The 18,833-nt window shown below is 37.2% G+C and overlaps 1 protein-coding gene across 1 annotated transcript in view; it reads right to left on the bottom strand.

Annotated features, from left to right (window-relative positions):
* Nucleotides 1–3,528: 3,528 nt before the first annotated feature.
* Nucleotides 3,529–18,833, bottom strand: part of ntsr1 (neurotensin receptor 1 (high affinity)) — a 64,608-nt gene continuing 49,303 nt past the window's right edge. Inside the window, exons 3-4 of the mRNA XM_023415549.2 lie at nucleotides 15,306–15,390; nucleotides 3,529–7,890 (exon numbers count right to left, since the gene is read on the bottom strand). Of these exons, the coding sequence (XP_023271317.2) occupies nucleotides 7,635–7,890; nucleotides 15,306–15,390 (341 nt within the window). The 3' untranslated portion in view covers nucleotides 3,529–7,634. The remainder of the gene's footprint in view (nucleotides 7,891–15,305; nucleotides 15,391–18,833) is intronic.

Genomic DNA, 18,833 nt, shown 5'->3' with positions numbered 1-18,833 from the left:
ATTTGTAAGTTTTGCAATTGCTACATAGCTAGCGTTAGCATTAACAGCTGTTTATTCACCAGTCTAGAAATGCTGCGAGTTCAGCATCAAACTTCATTCCCTTACTTGCCAGCAGCTGTCTCTAGCGATGTTAACTCTTGTTTCTATAACATCTTTTCTTCTACTGAAGTATTATAATGACAACAATGGTTGAAGCTTTTGTCACTCACCACCCAGCAAGAAATGTTCAGCAGCAGAGAAAACTCCACCAAACCAATAAATCCAACACTTACAAGCTTGAAATTTTGCAAAACTGTGAAATATTGCTGAAAATTCATCTATTTGAGAATAAATGTAAATGTAGATTTGTTTCTACATTAGGACTCTTTTATTCCTGTAAAGCGTAGGAAAACTGAAGCACTTCTTTTTGGTACTCCACAACAAAAAGGTCTAGGGCTCATCTGTTCACTAGCAGTTGTCCAATTATAGCCATAGCAATTATAACAAAGCACAGGCCTGTCAAGCTTTGAATTTCTCTTCAAGTTAAAGTGGTGTGCATTGGGCTCTAAGTAAGTAAGTAGTAAGAGCAATACTCACCACAGTCCTGCGGCGATTAATCTGCAAAAGTATATGTAAGAAATATATTTATATAAAAATGAAGCGGGTGAAATAAACATGAGAAAAAAACAAAAGGCACCGTTTTTTTTAACATCTAAAATCGAGACTAAATGGCTGCCATGATTTGTTTTATTGTGAATGCCTATGAAACAACCTCTCTCCCATCATTCATCATCACCGCAGAAGTGAGGATGCGGCTGATTGACAGCAACAGAGCGGAGAAGTAACCTTGGATATATGGACGGATGATTATCAAAAAATCCGTTATCCTTATGTCACTTTGCATTACATCAAGTAAAAACTGACTGAGTGAGACACAGACACAAGTGAATGGGACTAGTCAATTCAGTTTTATTTATATTGCGCCATCATAACAGAAGTGATCTCAGGGCAATTTTCATACACTTTCACATAGACTATTTAAAATATTATTTACAGAGATCCAATATTCCCCCATGAGCAAACACTTGGTTGACTAGAAATCAAATACAATGCAATTGCTATCAGCTCTACAATAAGATACAATTAGAAAATACTCAAATTATGCTGTAACATGATTATTCTCCGCTTGTTTCAAATGTTATGTTGATTTCTTTTATGTCTTCATTTGCATTTTTGTGTCAGGATTACCTCTAAATCTGTACATGTTCACATATTCTTTTATTCATTATTTTAAAGGTTATTTTTAATTCCTTCTTTTATGCGGTAATAAATTTCCCTTGCCTTGTCTTAACTTCCATGAAGGTTGAGCTCAAATTCTGAACATAAAAAATAAACAAACAACACAGCTGATACACAGAAATTTGGAAAATTACACATAGCATATCCCACCTATCCACACCCTCCCAGGAAGGGAATATGCTTTAGCTGAGGACTGCATGCAATCTGAGATGTAAGCGAGACTGTATACAGCACACAGTGTATTTGGGAGAAACCAGGACTTCATTTTTCTGGCGCGGCAGCGAATGAATGCTCCAGTGCCTTAGGGTGACAGTGGACACCAGTGAGGCACATAGCATTGCTTTCCTCCCCTGCAGGTTCAGTCCAGATTACTCTGAGGCTTTTTTTCCCCTTTGCAGTGGCAGACATTTTGCTGTTGCTAGGAAACATGTACTCAGCTGTCAATCACTTGTGTGCTGTGGGACATACATGATAACTGTCAGCAGCAGCTACGTTTAAGCAATCAAAAACAGAAATAACATCTAAGACTTAACTGATCCAAGCTCCCAGTGTTAGAGATATTTCCCAAAGCTGAGAAGAAACATCTCCGGTTGGTCAGAGCAAAAACTAATAGGCTTTATTTAGTTTAGTTGGTTGTTTTGTTGGTCAGGCCTGTCGCTGCTCTCATGACAGGAGAGAAAACGTATCTTATATTCAGCCAACATGGTAATTCAAACCCCTTCTGTGTCTGACGAAACAGCCGCCAACGCTTTGCCATGGTGTTTGAGTTCCTGCTTCACAGGGGACACAGCCTGGTAATGTCCCATGTTATTCCTCAGACATCATCTTTAGTAAGACATGTGGCTTGTTTGATAAGACAACAACCCTCTGTGCTGAGATGCATGTGCTTTGTGAGTAATCTTTTTTTAAGCCAGCTATTAATTGTTATGAGTGCACTTTAGAAAAGGTCATACACTGTTCTGCTAAGTAGAGTGTGTGTGTGTGTGTGTGTGTGTGTGTGTGTGTGTGCGCGTGCATGTGCATTTATGTGTAGGTGTACACTTCTCTTTGTATAGCCTTACATACCTGTGAGAGAGACAGTGGGGCGGGAATAAGACAAGAGAGACGAGAGACAAAGGAAACACTGCAAACAGCAAAGTCAGTACAACAGTGTAGAATGTCTTAATTCTTTTATTATTTCTTTTTATAATGAAATAACATTCTGTGATATACAGTTAAACATGGCTGATCTGAATCATCAACTAAAATGAGCAAAATATTCCTTTTATTTAAATACAATGAACACTGGGTTAAGGCTAAGTCCACACCACTACATTTTTATTTTAAAACAGAGCTTCAAAACAAAATCGATCGACGACTATTTAGCTCCATAACTAACACACCTGAAAACACATATTGCGTGACCAGTCACACACACTGGGTATGCGTGTGTAGGTGTAAACAGGAAGCAGATTGTATTCTCTGCAGTTGATTAGTTGCAGAAAATAATACGGACAAGGAACAACCGCTGCTAGCAAAGACAGCGAGGTCAGCAATGTTTGTAATATATCAACCATGTTGCATTCATCACTGGCATTTGTGACTGAAAAGACTCAATCAGGGAGCGACCATGTGTGTTTACGTCATTGTTTCCAAAGGTCTCTGTTTCTTCCAGTCCAGACTACCACTCAAGCACAGACTTTTCAATATAAAACGGAGTCAGAAGCGTTTCGAAGGCGTGTGGACACCAGGAGTAAACGTGACAAAAGAGATGTGTTTTAAAACTGAAATGTAGTAGTGTGGATGTAGCTTAAGACACATTCAAGTTATACACATCCATGTGCAGGTCTGTACTGCAAAGTCGAGAGTACAGTCTGAATAGTTTGTACATTTAAAGGGATATACAGCAGAGGTGTTACTAGGATGTCATGTCCGGATGCCCCGTGGAAAAAGAAAAAAATAATTAAACTGTAAAATCTAGATTTCATGATGAGCGTTTGTATGATGATCCAGAGAGGAAAACTTGAGAGCAAATTTTGGTTTGGATCTTCAGTAAGCTGCAGAACTGTACAGAATAGAACGCACATGGTCAGGCAGCGGTGCCTGTATGATGAAGGATAGATCTGCCTAGGATAGAACGATGTCTAGTCCCCATATGATTAGCAGGGCAGACGATTCCTCTGGGCTGGCAAAGCTTATCTCCGCTTATCTTTTTTTTTTTCATGTACTCCATTCAATATGGCTGGTGAAGCTGTGGGAAAGGGAATCTGATGGTTGGCCCGAATGAAGTTTTAATAGAGCATACAGTATATACAGATTCAACAACAACACAGGTACTGTACAGGAACACAGAGCCATATCCACCAATACAAAACTCAGCAAATAACTTTCACCAATAATAACTATGTACACTTTATTAAAAATGACAATTTTTTTGGCAATTTACTGCTGTGATATGCACTGAGAAGATGGCGAGAGTGTCATATATTTATTACAGTATAACAAAAGCGCTGGGGAACATTGTAGGTTTATTCTAATTGATTAAATTTCACTCCTGGTTGATTTGGCAACAGTTTTAGTTACTGGTAGTAACAGCTTATGTGGTTTAATACTACAGGTCACAAAATTGTGGTGCCAGGAAAACAAACTATTGTTGATTAAATAATGTCTGCAAATAACCTTTTTCCATCAATCTGTGAGCAGCTGTGATCTAATTTCATGCTGCACAGCACAACACAGTGAGAGGAGTTGGTCAAACTGCTGTGAAGTGGGATGTGTGCAGCCTGTTGCCTGCAGCTCTTCATGTTACAGCTCACTATGGCTGCTCTTTCTTCCACTAGTGCCTGCAATATTTCAAATTGATCTTCTGTCAGAAATATGCCAAAAATGAATGTTGTTTTGATTTGTAGACTAACAAACACTTTTCTCTTTCTGTGACTACTTCATAATAAAAGTCGACTCATAATTCGCCAGTTAAATACAGACACAGGGTTCCTAAGACTGCAAACATATAAATAATGCAATACTTTTCATCACCCTTGTGTTATCTCATTGCCACTTTAAGGTGGTAAATGCTGAATACATAGACATGTAACTGTTGCTTATCTTTTTGCACAACTGTAGTATTATGAAAAACTATAGAGACCTCCATATTCCCCTCAGGTTGAACTGTAATAACTCAGTATAACTGGTGATCCCCTGAATCCTCATCACTTTAGTTGGCCACTTTGGTGGCAAATTGAAATCAGTGAGAGTGACAGTCTGAGTTCTCTCACCACCAGCTGAAAATGACTGTGAATAAAATGGTCAAGTGCTGTTGATTCATAGATCCCTTTAAAGCAAGAAACATAAGTGACTTGTGCAGAAGCACATTAACAAGTAACATAAATTGTAAATTACTTGAACTCTGTTGGGAATTTACAAGTGCATGTGTGGAGAAATCATTACGCTCACACTCTACACACGGGTGCTTCAGGATACTGACAGCACAAGCAACACGTCACTCCTTACAGAGAAAAGCTCAGCCAATTTCACTAATACGATTATGATGACACATTTAAAACAGCTGGCCTGTTTTAATGTTTGATATGCAGTGGGGTCCAAAGGTCTGAGACCCAACCATACTGACAAGATTCAGTTTAGCTTGCCGTAACATTAGATCATGCAGTAAGTAAATAAGTATATTGCCTGTTCTCAGTAGGATTTTGTGTGTAAAGTCAGGTACTTCTTACAATTTGCTTATACAGTGTCTGAAGTTGTAATCAGTACAGTCAATAACAGTAACAGGGTGGGCACGTTAATAGAATACAGCAACACTAAGTAGTGCAAGATGCAGATTTGCAGATAAACCTATTGCAAAACAAAAACATCAATATTGGACGTTTCTGCAAAACCTCTGATTACATTCTTGCTTCATGCAATGTCTTTTTGTAGCAACTACGGTATGGTTAATGCGATTTATAGATCACGATTATTGCAAATAAACTCTGGCTGAGGTATGGTTATGGTTAAGGTGACAGTATGCTTCATATGGCTGAAACACCAACTCTGTAACCCCCTTCATCTTTCTGTATTTTTCTGTAACTCACAGTCTGAAAATTAAGCCCACATCATGTGGCAATAGGCCAGATATTCAACCTGAGGTGTACGCGGCTATCCTTGTTTGAGTGTTGCTGTTTAGAGCAACTATAAACACTTTTGCCCTCAGGCGCACTTGGATGCATGAACCAGTGTGTAAAACACTTGGTGAAGGTATGATTGAGGTTGAGGAAAGACCATTGTTATTGGAAAATAAAGGCAACCTTGACGACACGACGTGGTTACAGTTAATAAAAACAGCAAACACAAACTGCAAGTCTGTGGCCTCCTTGACTTCCCCACCCTCACGTTCTGCCTCGTTAAATCAAGGGCACAATATTTCCTGCAGTGGCACTGAACATAAATCATGATGTGTGGAATCGGATGTAATTCCAAGGGTTACTGGGATGGTGCACTGGGCTAATAATAATTTGCAGGAGGCTAATAGGAAATGCACTTCAGGTCAAAATGGCCTTTTAAAATGCTGTTGCTGGCACATGGATATATGATGGCAATTGCATTTCTATAATCCTCCGTAGAAATCTTTGTGCGCTTTAGCTGAAGATTTGTTTCGTATCCTCGTCTTCCTCTTCATCGAAAAGTCCCCAGATCTCTGATTTCTCAAGCAGCGGCTGGTGGGAAAGCATTAGAGTGGGGGCACTGTGTCTGTCTAAGTGCTGCTTCCTCTGCCCACACAGGCCAGATATTATGTTCAGCATAAGCATGCTTGTGTCAGTACATTAATTAATGTCTACCATGTGTTATTTGCTCCACATGGTCACACCTGTACAAATAATCAATTACAGCCACTTCTGCTCTTACATTACATCTTCTAAAGGCGTTTATGAATACAGGCTATTACCAGAGGTAATCATAATGTCTTCTTGTACTAAGCAGTGTGACAAGAACCCCCTCCATTTTGCCAAATTATCTTGGAACATTCAGATACAACATTATCTGGACACACCCACTAACATTTTGTCAAAAAGCAGTTGTAAAAAAAATCAAAACAAGACAGGCAAGTGACAGTGATGCAAGAGATTCGTCCTACACCGTGCAACTCAGTGCAACTCAGATCTATGAAAGAGAAATACCTACTCTTTGGATCCTTTTTTTCTAACATCAATGGAGGGATTATCCACAGATGCTCATCCAAAATAGCACAAAGGAGGCTGACATGAGAATTTGTTGAGGTGCAAGTATTGCCAGAAGCTATTCATTGTTGTTTTTTTTTTTTTCAGAGATTGATGCTTTAAAACACTGAAACACCAGTCATTTATACTGTATAGCACCAAGCAAGTGTAGATGATTGGTCCAATATAAACATGTAACATACTGTATAAAACATTCACATATCCATTATCTATCCTCCTCCCTGTTTTTCATTTATCCATTGTCATATTTTATTTTATTTTTTCTCTCTTTCATTTCACAAACTCATGTTATGCTGAACAAAGATACAATAACTATATACAATAACTGTAACAATAAAAGACCCAACAATTTGTGATAAAATGTGCATCTGAAATGAAATCACAGTGGTCTCAGACTGGGCACCTGGCAAGGATGACCCCAAACCCCCAAAACCAGGACCATTAAGTGCGCTGCACCTTCATGCATGCACACATATATGCATTTATGCATGCACCATAGGCGTATTCATCAGGATGGGGGACATTTATTCCAGCTCTTATTACACCTCCCGAGCGCAACTTTTAACACCATGGTTGCCATGAATGTCTGAAGGAAGTTAAGTAAGTAAGCCTCCTGGACCTCTTTGGAAAAGACCAATTGCCGATCTCATCAGCATGACAAGACAGCTAACCGTTAGCATACTGACAAGTTCTGTCAGAAAGAACCACCATGACTCATAGGCTAGCAACTGCCTTGACAACGCCACATTGATTGATTGACACACATGCAGACCAATCAGTGTTGAAGTCATGCCACACGCCGCACCGTTAAAATTTTTATATCGGTTAGGTAATATGTCTAATGATTGGTATAGGACATGATAAATGTCTATGTAAGCACTGAAAACAACTATAATATTATGATCATTATTTCCAATCGAAGTGAAAACCAGGACAATTTGTTGAAAACTGTGTTTTACAAATATTTGTCAGGACACCCAGCTTGAACTGGGACACCTGACCCTACATGACAATGGCGATGTGTCCAAGTAGTGGATCTGTTAGCCTTGCCAACTCAGTACCAGAATTTATTTGATGAAGTTGGACCAGTAACCACAAAATGGCAGCGGATTGATTCTTAGTAAGAGAAAGTGTAATGCAGTCCAATCAGTACGCCGTCTCTTTGATGATGTTGGTGGAGAGGGTGTGGTTGCTGGAGATGCTAATAGAGTGGCGGGTCAGGGGGTGGGGGTGCCTCCTGGGCGTACGTCGGCACGGCATGCAGAAGTAGCGCAGTGTGGAGAAGAAGATCTGGCGGTAGGTGGCTGACACCAGGTTGTAGAGGATCGGATTTATGGCCGAGCTGACGTAGAACAGGATGTTGGTCAGCATGTAGAAATAGTGGTAGAAGTCATACAAGTCACTGTGAGAAAACAGAAGACAGAGAAATATTATTTTGTGTAGCAAACGTACTAAATAATAAGATGTGGCATATTAAACATCAATGCAATATTATCAAATTATACAGACATTTTACTGAAGTGTGGCATTTTTGACTAGACACTACATAGACAAAAAACATTTTTATTTTCTTATATGTAGTATATATTCTCTCCATTACACAATGCCAAGTTTTTAGCTCACACAGTTCATGCAGACTTGTGGACAAATTATATTTCATGAACTGTGTCCTAGTTCAGGGCACAGCTGGGAATGCAAAGCAGAAACCCTCCGTACGGTACCTTTGTGGCCTATGATGCTGTGGTCTGACCAAGCCTTTATTATTTAGTCTTTTTATTTCATTTGACATCAAAACATGGTCACAATATTTATTGATCCAAGGAAAGAATCTTAAATCTAAAAGAATTTTGATTTAGATGAGTCTGTCTTTTTTAAAAGGATATTGAAACACTAGCATGGTGTTCCCACAAGAAGGTGTTGTAGACAATTATGTGATAATAATAAAATATATAAGTAGGTCTCATGAATAAACTGTGTGAACTTGTCACATTACCAATTTAGCTAGTTAAAGTTGTCGGAACTCACTATTATGTTGCCAGCTGGCTAGCATGTTAGCAGTAAGCTTCTCAGCTACATTAGTATGCCAACTAGCTTTGCCAGATGTCACTATGCTTCTGAGCTTCTAGTGCTATTTGCAAAGATGCATTGATGAATTTCTCTGTGCCACTTTCTGTTGTGACCAAAACTATAGACAGATACAGATATTGAAAACAGTAGAGTCGTTTTTGTTTCAATTTAATAAATTACTGACCCTGTGTCCATCCAGATTTTATTGAATCCGGTTTTGAAGAATTATTCAGTGACCTTCATTTCAATTTTATATCATGTGATTGTAGCGGTACTTTCAAGTCTTTGGCAGTAAAGTTATACTATGCATGCACACAGCCTGACCCAAAAAGTGATTAAAACACTTCCAACTTGAGCTGACGCAATCGGGGCACACAAAGTTGGTTAAGATGTAGATGTGGACGTCTTAAAGTAAAAATCTCACCAAGGGTCACAGAAAGGCTAAGGGCAGCTCTCTCCTCGTTTAACTATAAAGAATGTACCGTATAATGTGAGTGGAAATTGTATCTTAATTTATTCCACTGGGCAGATACTTTAGAGTTTTTGTGCTGAGAATTGACAGGGTAAGAAGATTTATTCAGCCAACCAGACTGAGTGATGCCTGGTGCTTACTAATGGCTGGTGAGCATGTATTACACTAACTCAATAATCTTCTCTTTAGATGTCACTGCTCATTTGAGGCCTCATTGGTCCCCTACCAGAGATGCTTCCAACGCCATCAACAGATCAACTACTGAAGAAGTGTCTCCAAGTTAAAGCCGTAGGCCCTCTGCCAGCCTCAGCCTTTATTAATGCTGTCAAAGCTACAGTAAGAGGACGGGAAGAAGAGATAGGAAGAAACATTTTCAATGCTGGAATTTATAGACACATGAAGAGTGAGATAAGCTTTTGAAGTCCTTTAAGTGCAGATCTAATCTTCAGCTGTCTGAAAAGGATACAGATTTTTCTTTGCATGGGCAACCATAAACCGCACCACTGCAAGTGAAACCCTCTGTAAAAGGAGCATATTCATTCTATTTGCAATCTAACTATAAAGACATGAAATCCTTTTATTTCTTTATTATAGCCTATCCAATTTAAAAAATATTATTGTACGCTCTAAAATACATAAGTGAGGTATGAACCTATGAATTTAACTGACTGATCTATCTCTCTTGCTGCTGCTGCAGAGACGGAGGAAGAAGGAGATTAAGCTACACAGCAGGAGGAGAGAGGGACATTAAGGATGTACAGATTACATTTAATGGGACACGAGATTGGAGGGGAACCGAGAGAGTAAGGAAGGAAACAAGTGGAAGATGAGGAGCAGAAAAAAGACTACACATTCCAATTCCAAAGAGAGCAAGCATTTCAGTGCCATGGGGGTACTAAGTTGGGAAAACACTTCAAGCATGTACATGCTTAAAGGCAGAATGAATCTTCATGTTTGGCAACTGGTGTGGATATTTTTCCATTTTTTAACAGAAATGTTTTTGGACATATTTGTGGAAACAGTATCACAACCTGAAGCCTCTGAGAGGATGATGGAATTTTTTTTTAGTTTTAACATAAATATAAAATGTATTTGTCACCCTACTGTCTCATGGTATCTGAGAAAGAGCAAGCGAGCAAAACTCCACATGCATACTCTTTTGGTCAATCTTTCTCTTTGGGCAGATTTTTTGGGACTTGATTATTGCAGCTCCTGCACAAGTGCTGCGGTCGTCCTCCATTACAGAGAGAAGGGAGTCTAGTGTCACCTGTCACTGTATGAAGGGTTTAGTATTAGAGGTGGAAAATGACCAGACTGCCAAAACTCACTGCAACAGAGTAGAACAGTAACCTCAGCAACATATGGACTCACAGACTAACAGAGGTAGTGCTTAATGATGTAATGATTTTTCACCTGCATTTCACTGCTTTGCTTACTGTGCACTGTTACAAATAACACTTTGAATATACAACTATATTATTATAACTCCCCTCCCTGAGATAATATCATACATCATGATATTTGGGCGAAGCCCAAGCCTAGTTCAGATGTCATCAGTCAGAACCAAACATCTACACCCCTGGAGAGCACAAATACGGTGCTCTATCACAGACAAAAAGAAACTCTAAAATATATTCCTTTTCCAAGTTTGAGCAAATACAGTGTAAATTGATACTGAAGATCTGTGCAACTCTAACACAGCTTGCAAAAAGAAACTTCTGTCCTAACGTATGCCTTGGTCCTAGGCCCGAGTCTGGCCCATATAGAATCCAGCTGTTATCCTCTGGTATTGACTGATAGCCAGAAGATATTTTGTATGTGCACCAGAATTGGTCCAGATGTGGTACATATACATGCTATATATGGGCCAGATTCGGGCCGGGGAACCAGGCTTATACAGGACTAGAAGAAAACAAGCATGGCCAAAGTATGGGCTGGATTTCCTTTGCTGTCTGGGAAGTGTACTGGTGTAGCACCAGAGCAAATGATGTCCAAGGATTTCCCAGGGAACATAGACTATATGCGTGCTCTTGGTGGTGATGTTATCATCTCTTTATGGATAATTTAACCACCAAAATGTCTCTCATGAGAACATACAGTATTGTATTTCTTTCTTTGCACAGTCAAAGCAGTTATGAATGGATACTAAATAGAGGGTATATGACAGAGAAAGGGGATGAGATAAGACAACGACGCATGCAAACAGCAGACAACAAAGGTAAAGCAAAAGGTTATAAGTCATAACATATCAATATGCCCTAACACATAGTATAGATACTCCTGAGCGTCGTGTCAGTTACTAGAATCAGCTGTATTGATCTGTTCTCCTCTCGCAACGGACAAGGGTCACTGAAGTGTGCAGAAAGTCAATGATGTGTGTGTCTGTCTGCATATAGGGACACCATTAAAGATGACTGAGGGTAGGATTGAAAGGGACAACAGGGATAGGATTGAACATGACCTTTTCTTTATATATACTCTATTCTGCAATTCTGTGGGGCTTTGTTTATGTAATGGAGGATGACACATGAACAATGAGATGTGTTTAAATCTTTGCTCAGGTAGAATTTTGTCTTTTGTAAAAATCCCTCAAGCAGCAGACATTTTTCATTATAATTAAACATGGCGTTGGGCAAACTCTGGGATACAAGGGCAGAGTTTTCAAATGTGGTGATTCTGTGCTTCATGCACATCAGTCAGTTTCCTCTTTTGGCAGATTCAATCTGGACAAATTTACCAAAGAAGACTGCTGCTACTCAGAAACAAAAGCAAAAATATTTCAGTGGTTGTGACTGCTACCAGGCCCTACAACACTCACTGATACCTCCCAATCCCAATTCAAAGCCATCTGCCCTGGGTCCTTTTTGGCATGAAATCAGAAAAATCCAGTCAACATGTCCTGAGGCTCCTGTGTTATTTTCTGTGATTTGGACATTTCACCATAGAGACCCATTTCTGTTATTGTCTCACATATCAACACTCGATTTTTGTTTCATATTTATTGTCTGGGGGCAATCGCAATCACAATGCAGGACTGGTTTGTGTCCAGTAGGGATTGAGGTGATTCGTCAATTCAGTCATTTAGCTGGTAAATGATTGAATTTACATGCTGAGTTTGGGGACTAAAATGTCCCCAAACTCAGCATGGTAAATTTTACCATGCTGAGTCTGGGGACATTTTAGCTGTCCTTCCCATCAACATCAAAACACATATATAGTGTATAGATATATAAGATTACTATCAACAGCTGTTTAATTACGAGTCTTGGCAAGAACTTCACCCATTGTTGTGTTTATAATGCAAGAGGTTATAATTCACCCTCTAAGTAGCGCTACTTCTTCAGAGCAGACAGGACACTACAGTGACTCAGTATCGGTAAGTGACAAGACAGTCTGACTGTTGCTAGCTGGTTAGCATGCTAACTTCAGTAGAGGATAAGAAGTGATAGTAGCTCTTGGTGAGTAAAGGAATGAAGTTTGATGCTGAACTCTCAACGTTTCTTCCAGGCTGGTAGGTAAACAGGTATTACTGCTAACGTTGCCTATGTTGCAATGGCAAAACTTACAAATAGCTCTGTTAAGGGAGTTAAAGCAATCTGAATTCAATTATTACTAAAATATTTATATGCTTTGATTTTGCAGTGATTATGAGGGATGGGAAGTTTTTAAAAACAGTATTAAACATTAATTTCGTTTTTTTTTATATATAAATATATTGATATTTGGTTGTACTCCTTCACTGTCTCTGTCTGTCTGGTGTCTAAGCACTAGTGTCTAACAAAACTGATAGCTGAGGAAATCTCAACAGGCGAGTAGACAAGATCAAAAAAATCAAATTTTCTGCATATCCTTTCCAGCTGACTTTGACTAAGTGACCTTATTTTATTGTCGCCTTTTACCATGCAGAAGGCAACCTGAGAACCTCTTACAAAAAGTGAAGAAGACTGTCCCTTATCATTGCAGGAGAGTTGACTCATGCTGTCTGTCTGCTGATGCTGTACCCTGTGGTTTTCTTGGCTGCTTGTAACAAAAAAAACCCACTGAGAGAATAATAACGGTGCTTTTCTCTCATGATGCAGAAAACACACCAACGCGCCAGTGCAGGATTAGCATAATCCACCTTCTTTAAAGACAAATGGCTGCTCACACTTTCACAACCATTGTTGGGTGGCTACCAGTTGCTTAGTGATGTGATACAAAGAATTCTTATGAATAAGTAATACACTTAATTGTAGCTAATTTGAGTAATATTATATTTTTTGCCTCTCAGGTAAATCAAAGACTGTAGTTCAAAAGATGAGAAAAAATGGCTTTCAATGTGTCTCACAGTTCAATTCAAAGAAAAAGAAATTGCAACTCCATCCTTGCAAAAATATAAAAACTGTAGGCTTTGCCCAAATAGCTTAAGGGAAGCTTTAATCTACACTTTTGGCAGATAAACAATATGTTTCAAACGCCTCCTCAGGTAGCGATGCAGAGGAACAGTGGAAACACTAGAAACATGATGATATCTGAGACATATGTGCTTAGTGATTACAAAAAAATGATTACAGCCTCTCTGTCTCTTCTGTTCATTCATGCATGTCTAAAGTCCAAAATAACAAGCAGCTTTCATCATTTTACTTATTACATTTTGCTAATTTTTCTCTGATTAGCTCTCTTGTCTGCCTGAAGCACAAGTTTAAGCCAACCTTATGTTTGAATTCTCCTCAATTAAATATAAACTACAATGATATAGTAACAGTATTCTGCATATTTTTTCAGAAAATGATAAATTACTGGAAACCAGTTAGGACCCTATTACTCGACTAAAAACTGATGAAAAGTGCTCCTGCTTCTTTGTTTGGTTCTGCGTTTTGTGGCCTACTGCACATGTGCATAAATGCTCTCCTGCTGGCCCCTCCCACATTTTACCACTGGACCTATAGATGTTGCATTGTGATGATGTCCCACACATAAAATTAGAATAGTTGAACAAATATAAAACCTCAATGGTTTAAAATACATACTATAAAGAGTGATAATTTACTTTTACTTACTTTTTTATATATGTGTATTGACAGTATATACATGGTGATCAATTGGGAAAATGCTTTTTGGGACAAACTGGTATCAAGGCTGTCTGGCAGCACCAAATCAAACCCTCTAAATACATCTGTGGTCTGGACAGACCACTGCAACCTATAAGGTGAGGGTCACTGAGCGTGTTTACTGCCGCCTGACCGGTACTAGCTTTTGAAGCTGTTACAGGGTAATTTTACAGTCCACACTGACTGGGTTTGACAATGCTGTTTACTGAAAATTATATTTGTGGTCCAATCATTTCAATGTCATATTACTTGAAATGTAACGAGAGCTGCATGAAGCCTTCATGGGCAACAGAGTCAAGAATTAAAGGAAACATTCTTAAATAATAGAACTGTACTGGCAAATGACATTACAAATTGGTGAAATTTAAAGGGATCCTCTCATTTCATTCATTTTGATTCATAATAATAATTACCTGCTGGATGTGCAAATTGAAACTGTGAACTAAAAAAGCTCATCACTGGTCTGTTTCTTTCATGATCACAGTTTTTATGTATCAGAACATCAATGATATGATTAAAATGTATTTAGATTTCAAAATAAGAATTATGACCTGAAAAATACATTAATTTGATTCATCATAATGAATAACTGCTTCGAACTTGCAATCAGTGATGGATCAGGGAAAAAGAAATGAGCTATATTTATGTTTGAACCAACTCCTTGTCTTTCTAATAGACTGAACAGGCAGTATGTTTACAGTTACCCATGTGTTTACTGTCGATGTATAGATGTCTGTTCCTGCATTTAAATGGTCTCTATAGAGAGAGGTTTTCCAAGTACTTACATTCATTTACTGAAATGGTGTGTGTTTGATCTAATAAGGGAAACAATATATAGTTTAGAAGGGTTGATTGTTAATAAAGACAGAGAGAAAAAAGAGAGGGGGGAGAGAGGATGAGAATGTTAAATGAAGGCAATCTAATCAGGAAGATGTATCTGGCCTGCTCCTGTCTGTCAGGCACTCTTAACTGATGACCCACTAAATGATGGCTTTAGCCAATATTTGTGTGTGTGCGTACTAGGGTTTGTGCATTTGTGCATGTAAATGATCATGCATGTGAAGGTCTATATGTGTGTATATATACAGCATTGGTGTACAGATCTCTGCAGAGATCCAGTGAGCTAACAAACTCTAGAAGGTTCCCATGAGAGGTTCACATGAGAGGCTGAGAAGAATCATTACTCACTCGGACCAGTCAGAGATGTAGCAAAACATGAGGCGGCGAGTGTGATAGGGCAGCCAGCAGACCACAAAGGCTATGACCACCGCTCCTGGACACAAGAAACAGAGAGGTAGCATCAGAAACTGAGAAGAAGCCCAAAATAAATTAGCCAGATACAGTAAGTAGAATAAAATATACACTCAAAACATAACGCAGATGCAGAAAGTGAAAAGCAGTATTTCCAGGATCTTCAGATGATTATAATGTGAAACAGTCACTTGAATGGGAAACTGGTATTACACTTATGGACTCCACTGCATACATTAATACTAAAAATGTAGGAAACCAGGGTAGAGATAATATTAACAACTTGAAGTAGGTTTGCATATGGATGGTGGGGACATGTCCCTACCAATAATTTGGGAGGACAGAATTGTTGCTACCAATATTTGAGTGAACTCGTTTGTGCTATGCTTGGAGTGAAGTCATATTAGATCTTTCCAATGTGCCCTTAAAGAGCTTACGTCTCCAAAAAAACTATTTAAGCATGCTATTATTTGACTGACTAAAAGGACGGGAGCTATCTGAAGGCTCAAATCAGGTGAGAATGACACAGTGGTATCTAACGTCACCACGATGACGATGCTATTGAACCATATAAATAAGCGTTAACTAACAAGATAACTCTGGCTTCTGTGTTCTGTAGACTGGCAGTGAGGTTGGTCGCAGGAGTAAACATAAAATGGTTGATATATCAAAGTATAATTTTAATATCTGTAAAAAAAAATCTCATGAAAATGTCAACATGAATACTATGACTTTTTTATGCTTTACTATACTACGACGTTTTTATGTCTAACTACACTGTTACTTTTTATGCCTTTCTATACTATGACATTTTTATGCCTTACTATACAATGGCATTTTTATTACTTTTTATGCCTTACTATACTGTCGTTTTTATGCCTTAATATGCTATGTTGTTTTTATGACTTTTTATGCCTTACTATACTATGTCGTTTTTATGTCTTACTATACAATGTCGTTTTTATACCTTAGCTTACTCTGTGGTGTAATGGACAATGCTGCGGTTCAAGCCCAATCTGGGACCTTGTGGCTTGTAATTTTTTGACATTTTCATGCCTTACTATACTATGTTGTTTTTATGACTATTTATGCCTTACTATACAATGACATTTTTGACATTTTCACGCCTTACTATACTATGTTGTTTTTATGACTATTTATGCCTTATAATACTATGCCATTTTTATGCCTTACTATACTGTGTCTTTTTTTTTTACTTTTTATGCCTTACTATACTATGTCGTTTTTATGTCTTACTATACAATGTCGTTTTTATACCTTAGCTTACTCTGTGGTGTAATGGACAATGCTGCGGTTGAAGCCCAATCTGGGACCTTGTGGCTTGTAATTTTTTGACATTTTTAAGCCTTACTATACTATGTCTATTTAAGAGATTTTATGCCTTAAAGTAATATGACGTTTTTTGACAATTTCATTCCTTACTATACTATGTTGTTTTTATGACTATTTATGTTTTACTATACTTTGTTGTTTTATAACTTTTTATGCTTTACTATACTATGATGTTTTTATAACTTTTTATGCCTTACTATACTTTGTCGTTTTTAAGATTTTTTATACCTTTCTATATTATGTCGTTTTTTTTTACTTTTTATGCCTTAATATACTATGACGTTTTTATGATTGTTTATTCCTTTTCATATTATGTCTTTTTTTTGAGTTTGTATGTCTTACTATACTATGAAGTTTTAATGACTTTTATGCCTGACTATACTATGTAGTTTTTTGAGATTTTTATACCTTACTATACTATGTCTTTTTTTGACTTTTTATGCCTTACTATACTATGACGGTTTTGTAACTTTTTATGCCTTAATATAGTACGGTGATTTTATGCCTTACTATACTATGTCGTTTTTATGATTTTTTATGACTTATAATACTATGGTTTTTTGGGGGATTTTTATGCCTTGTGATAGTATATCGTTTTTATACCTTACTATATACTATGTAATTTTTATGACTTTTTAACCATTACTATACAAGGTCATTTTATAGCTTTTTATGCCTTACTATACTATGACTTTTTACGCCTGGGACCTTGTAGTATGTCGTTTTTATGACTTTTTTACTATACTATTTTCTTTTTGTGCCTTACTATACTATGTACTTTTTATGAATTTTTATAACTTATTATACGATGTCTTTTTTTTGACTTGTTATGCCTTACTATACGATGCCATTTTTATGCCTCTCTATACTATGTTGTTTTTATACCTTACTATCCTCTGTTGTTTCTTGACTTTTTTTTGCCTTACTATACTATGTTGTTTTTATGATTTTTTATTCCCTATTATACTATGTCGTTTTTTTTTTACTTTTTATGCCTTACTATGCTATGACTTCTTTATGCCTTACTATAATATGAAGTTTTTATGACTTTTTGTGCCTTACTATACTATGCCATTTTTATGCCTTATTATACGCTAACTTTTTTATGCCTTACTATAATAGGACGTTTTTATGGCCTTTTATGCTTTACTATACTATATTGTTTTTATGCCTTACTACACTATGATATTTTTATAACTTTTTATGCCTTACTATACTATGGTGATTTTATGCCTCACTATAATATGTTATTTTTAACCCTTACTATACTATGTTGTTTTTATGATCTTTTATGCCTTATAATACTATGTGGTTTTTTAAAACTTTTTATGCCTTATTATACTATAACATATTTGTTCCTTAGCTTAGTCTATGGTGTAGTGGATAGTGCTGTCACTTAATGATGAAAAGGTTGAAGGTTCAAGCCCAATCTGGAATCTTGTACCATGTTGTTTTTATGACTTTTTATGCCTTACTATACTATGTCATTTTTATGCCTTACTATACTATGTTGTTTTTATACCTTACTGTACAATGTAGTTGTTTGACTTTGTTTGCCTTACTATTCTATGTCGTTTTTATGATTTTTTATGCCTTATTATACCATGTCGTTTTCATGCCTTTGCTTACTCTGTGGTGTAATGAATAGTGCTGTCACCTAATGATGTAAAGGTTGTCAGATCAAGCCCAATCTGGGACCCTTTACAATGTCATTTTCATGCCTTACCATACTATGACGTTTTTTTTGCTTTTTTTGCCTTACTGTACTATGTTGTTTTTTGATTTTTTTGGCCGTACTATACTATGTTATGTTCATGTTTTTATGCGTTTCTATATATATATATATATATATATATATATATATATATATATACATATATATATATTTTTTTTTTGTTTTTATGCCTTATAATATTATGGTGTTTGTTGTCCTTTTATGCCTTACTCCACTATGTCGTTTTTTTGACTTTTTATGCCTCACTATACTATGCCATTTTGATACCTTAATATACTATGTTGTTTTTATACCTTATTATACGATTTTGTTTTTTGACTTTTTATGCCTTGCTATACTATTGCTTTTTCATGACTTTTAAGCCTTAATGTACTATG

This window comes from Seriola lalandi, unplaced genomic scaffold (assembly GCF_002814215.2).
Source record: "Seriola lalandi dorsalis isolate HSWRI2012SDOR001 ecotype SW California unplaced genomic scaffold, Sedor1 jcf7180002054554, whole genome shotgun sequence".
NCBI classification, from domain to species: domain Eukaryota; kingdom Metazoa; phylum Chordata; class Actinopteri; order Carangiformes; family Carangidae; genus Seriola; species Seriola lalandi.
Note: the sequence above shows the minus strand (reverse complement) of the source record. Positions and strands in the feature narration are given on the sequence as shown.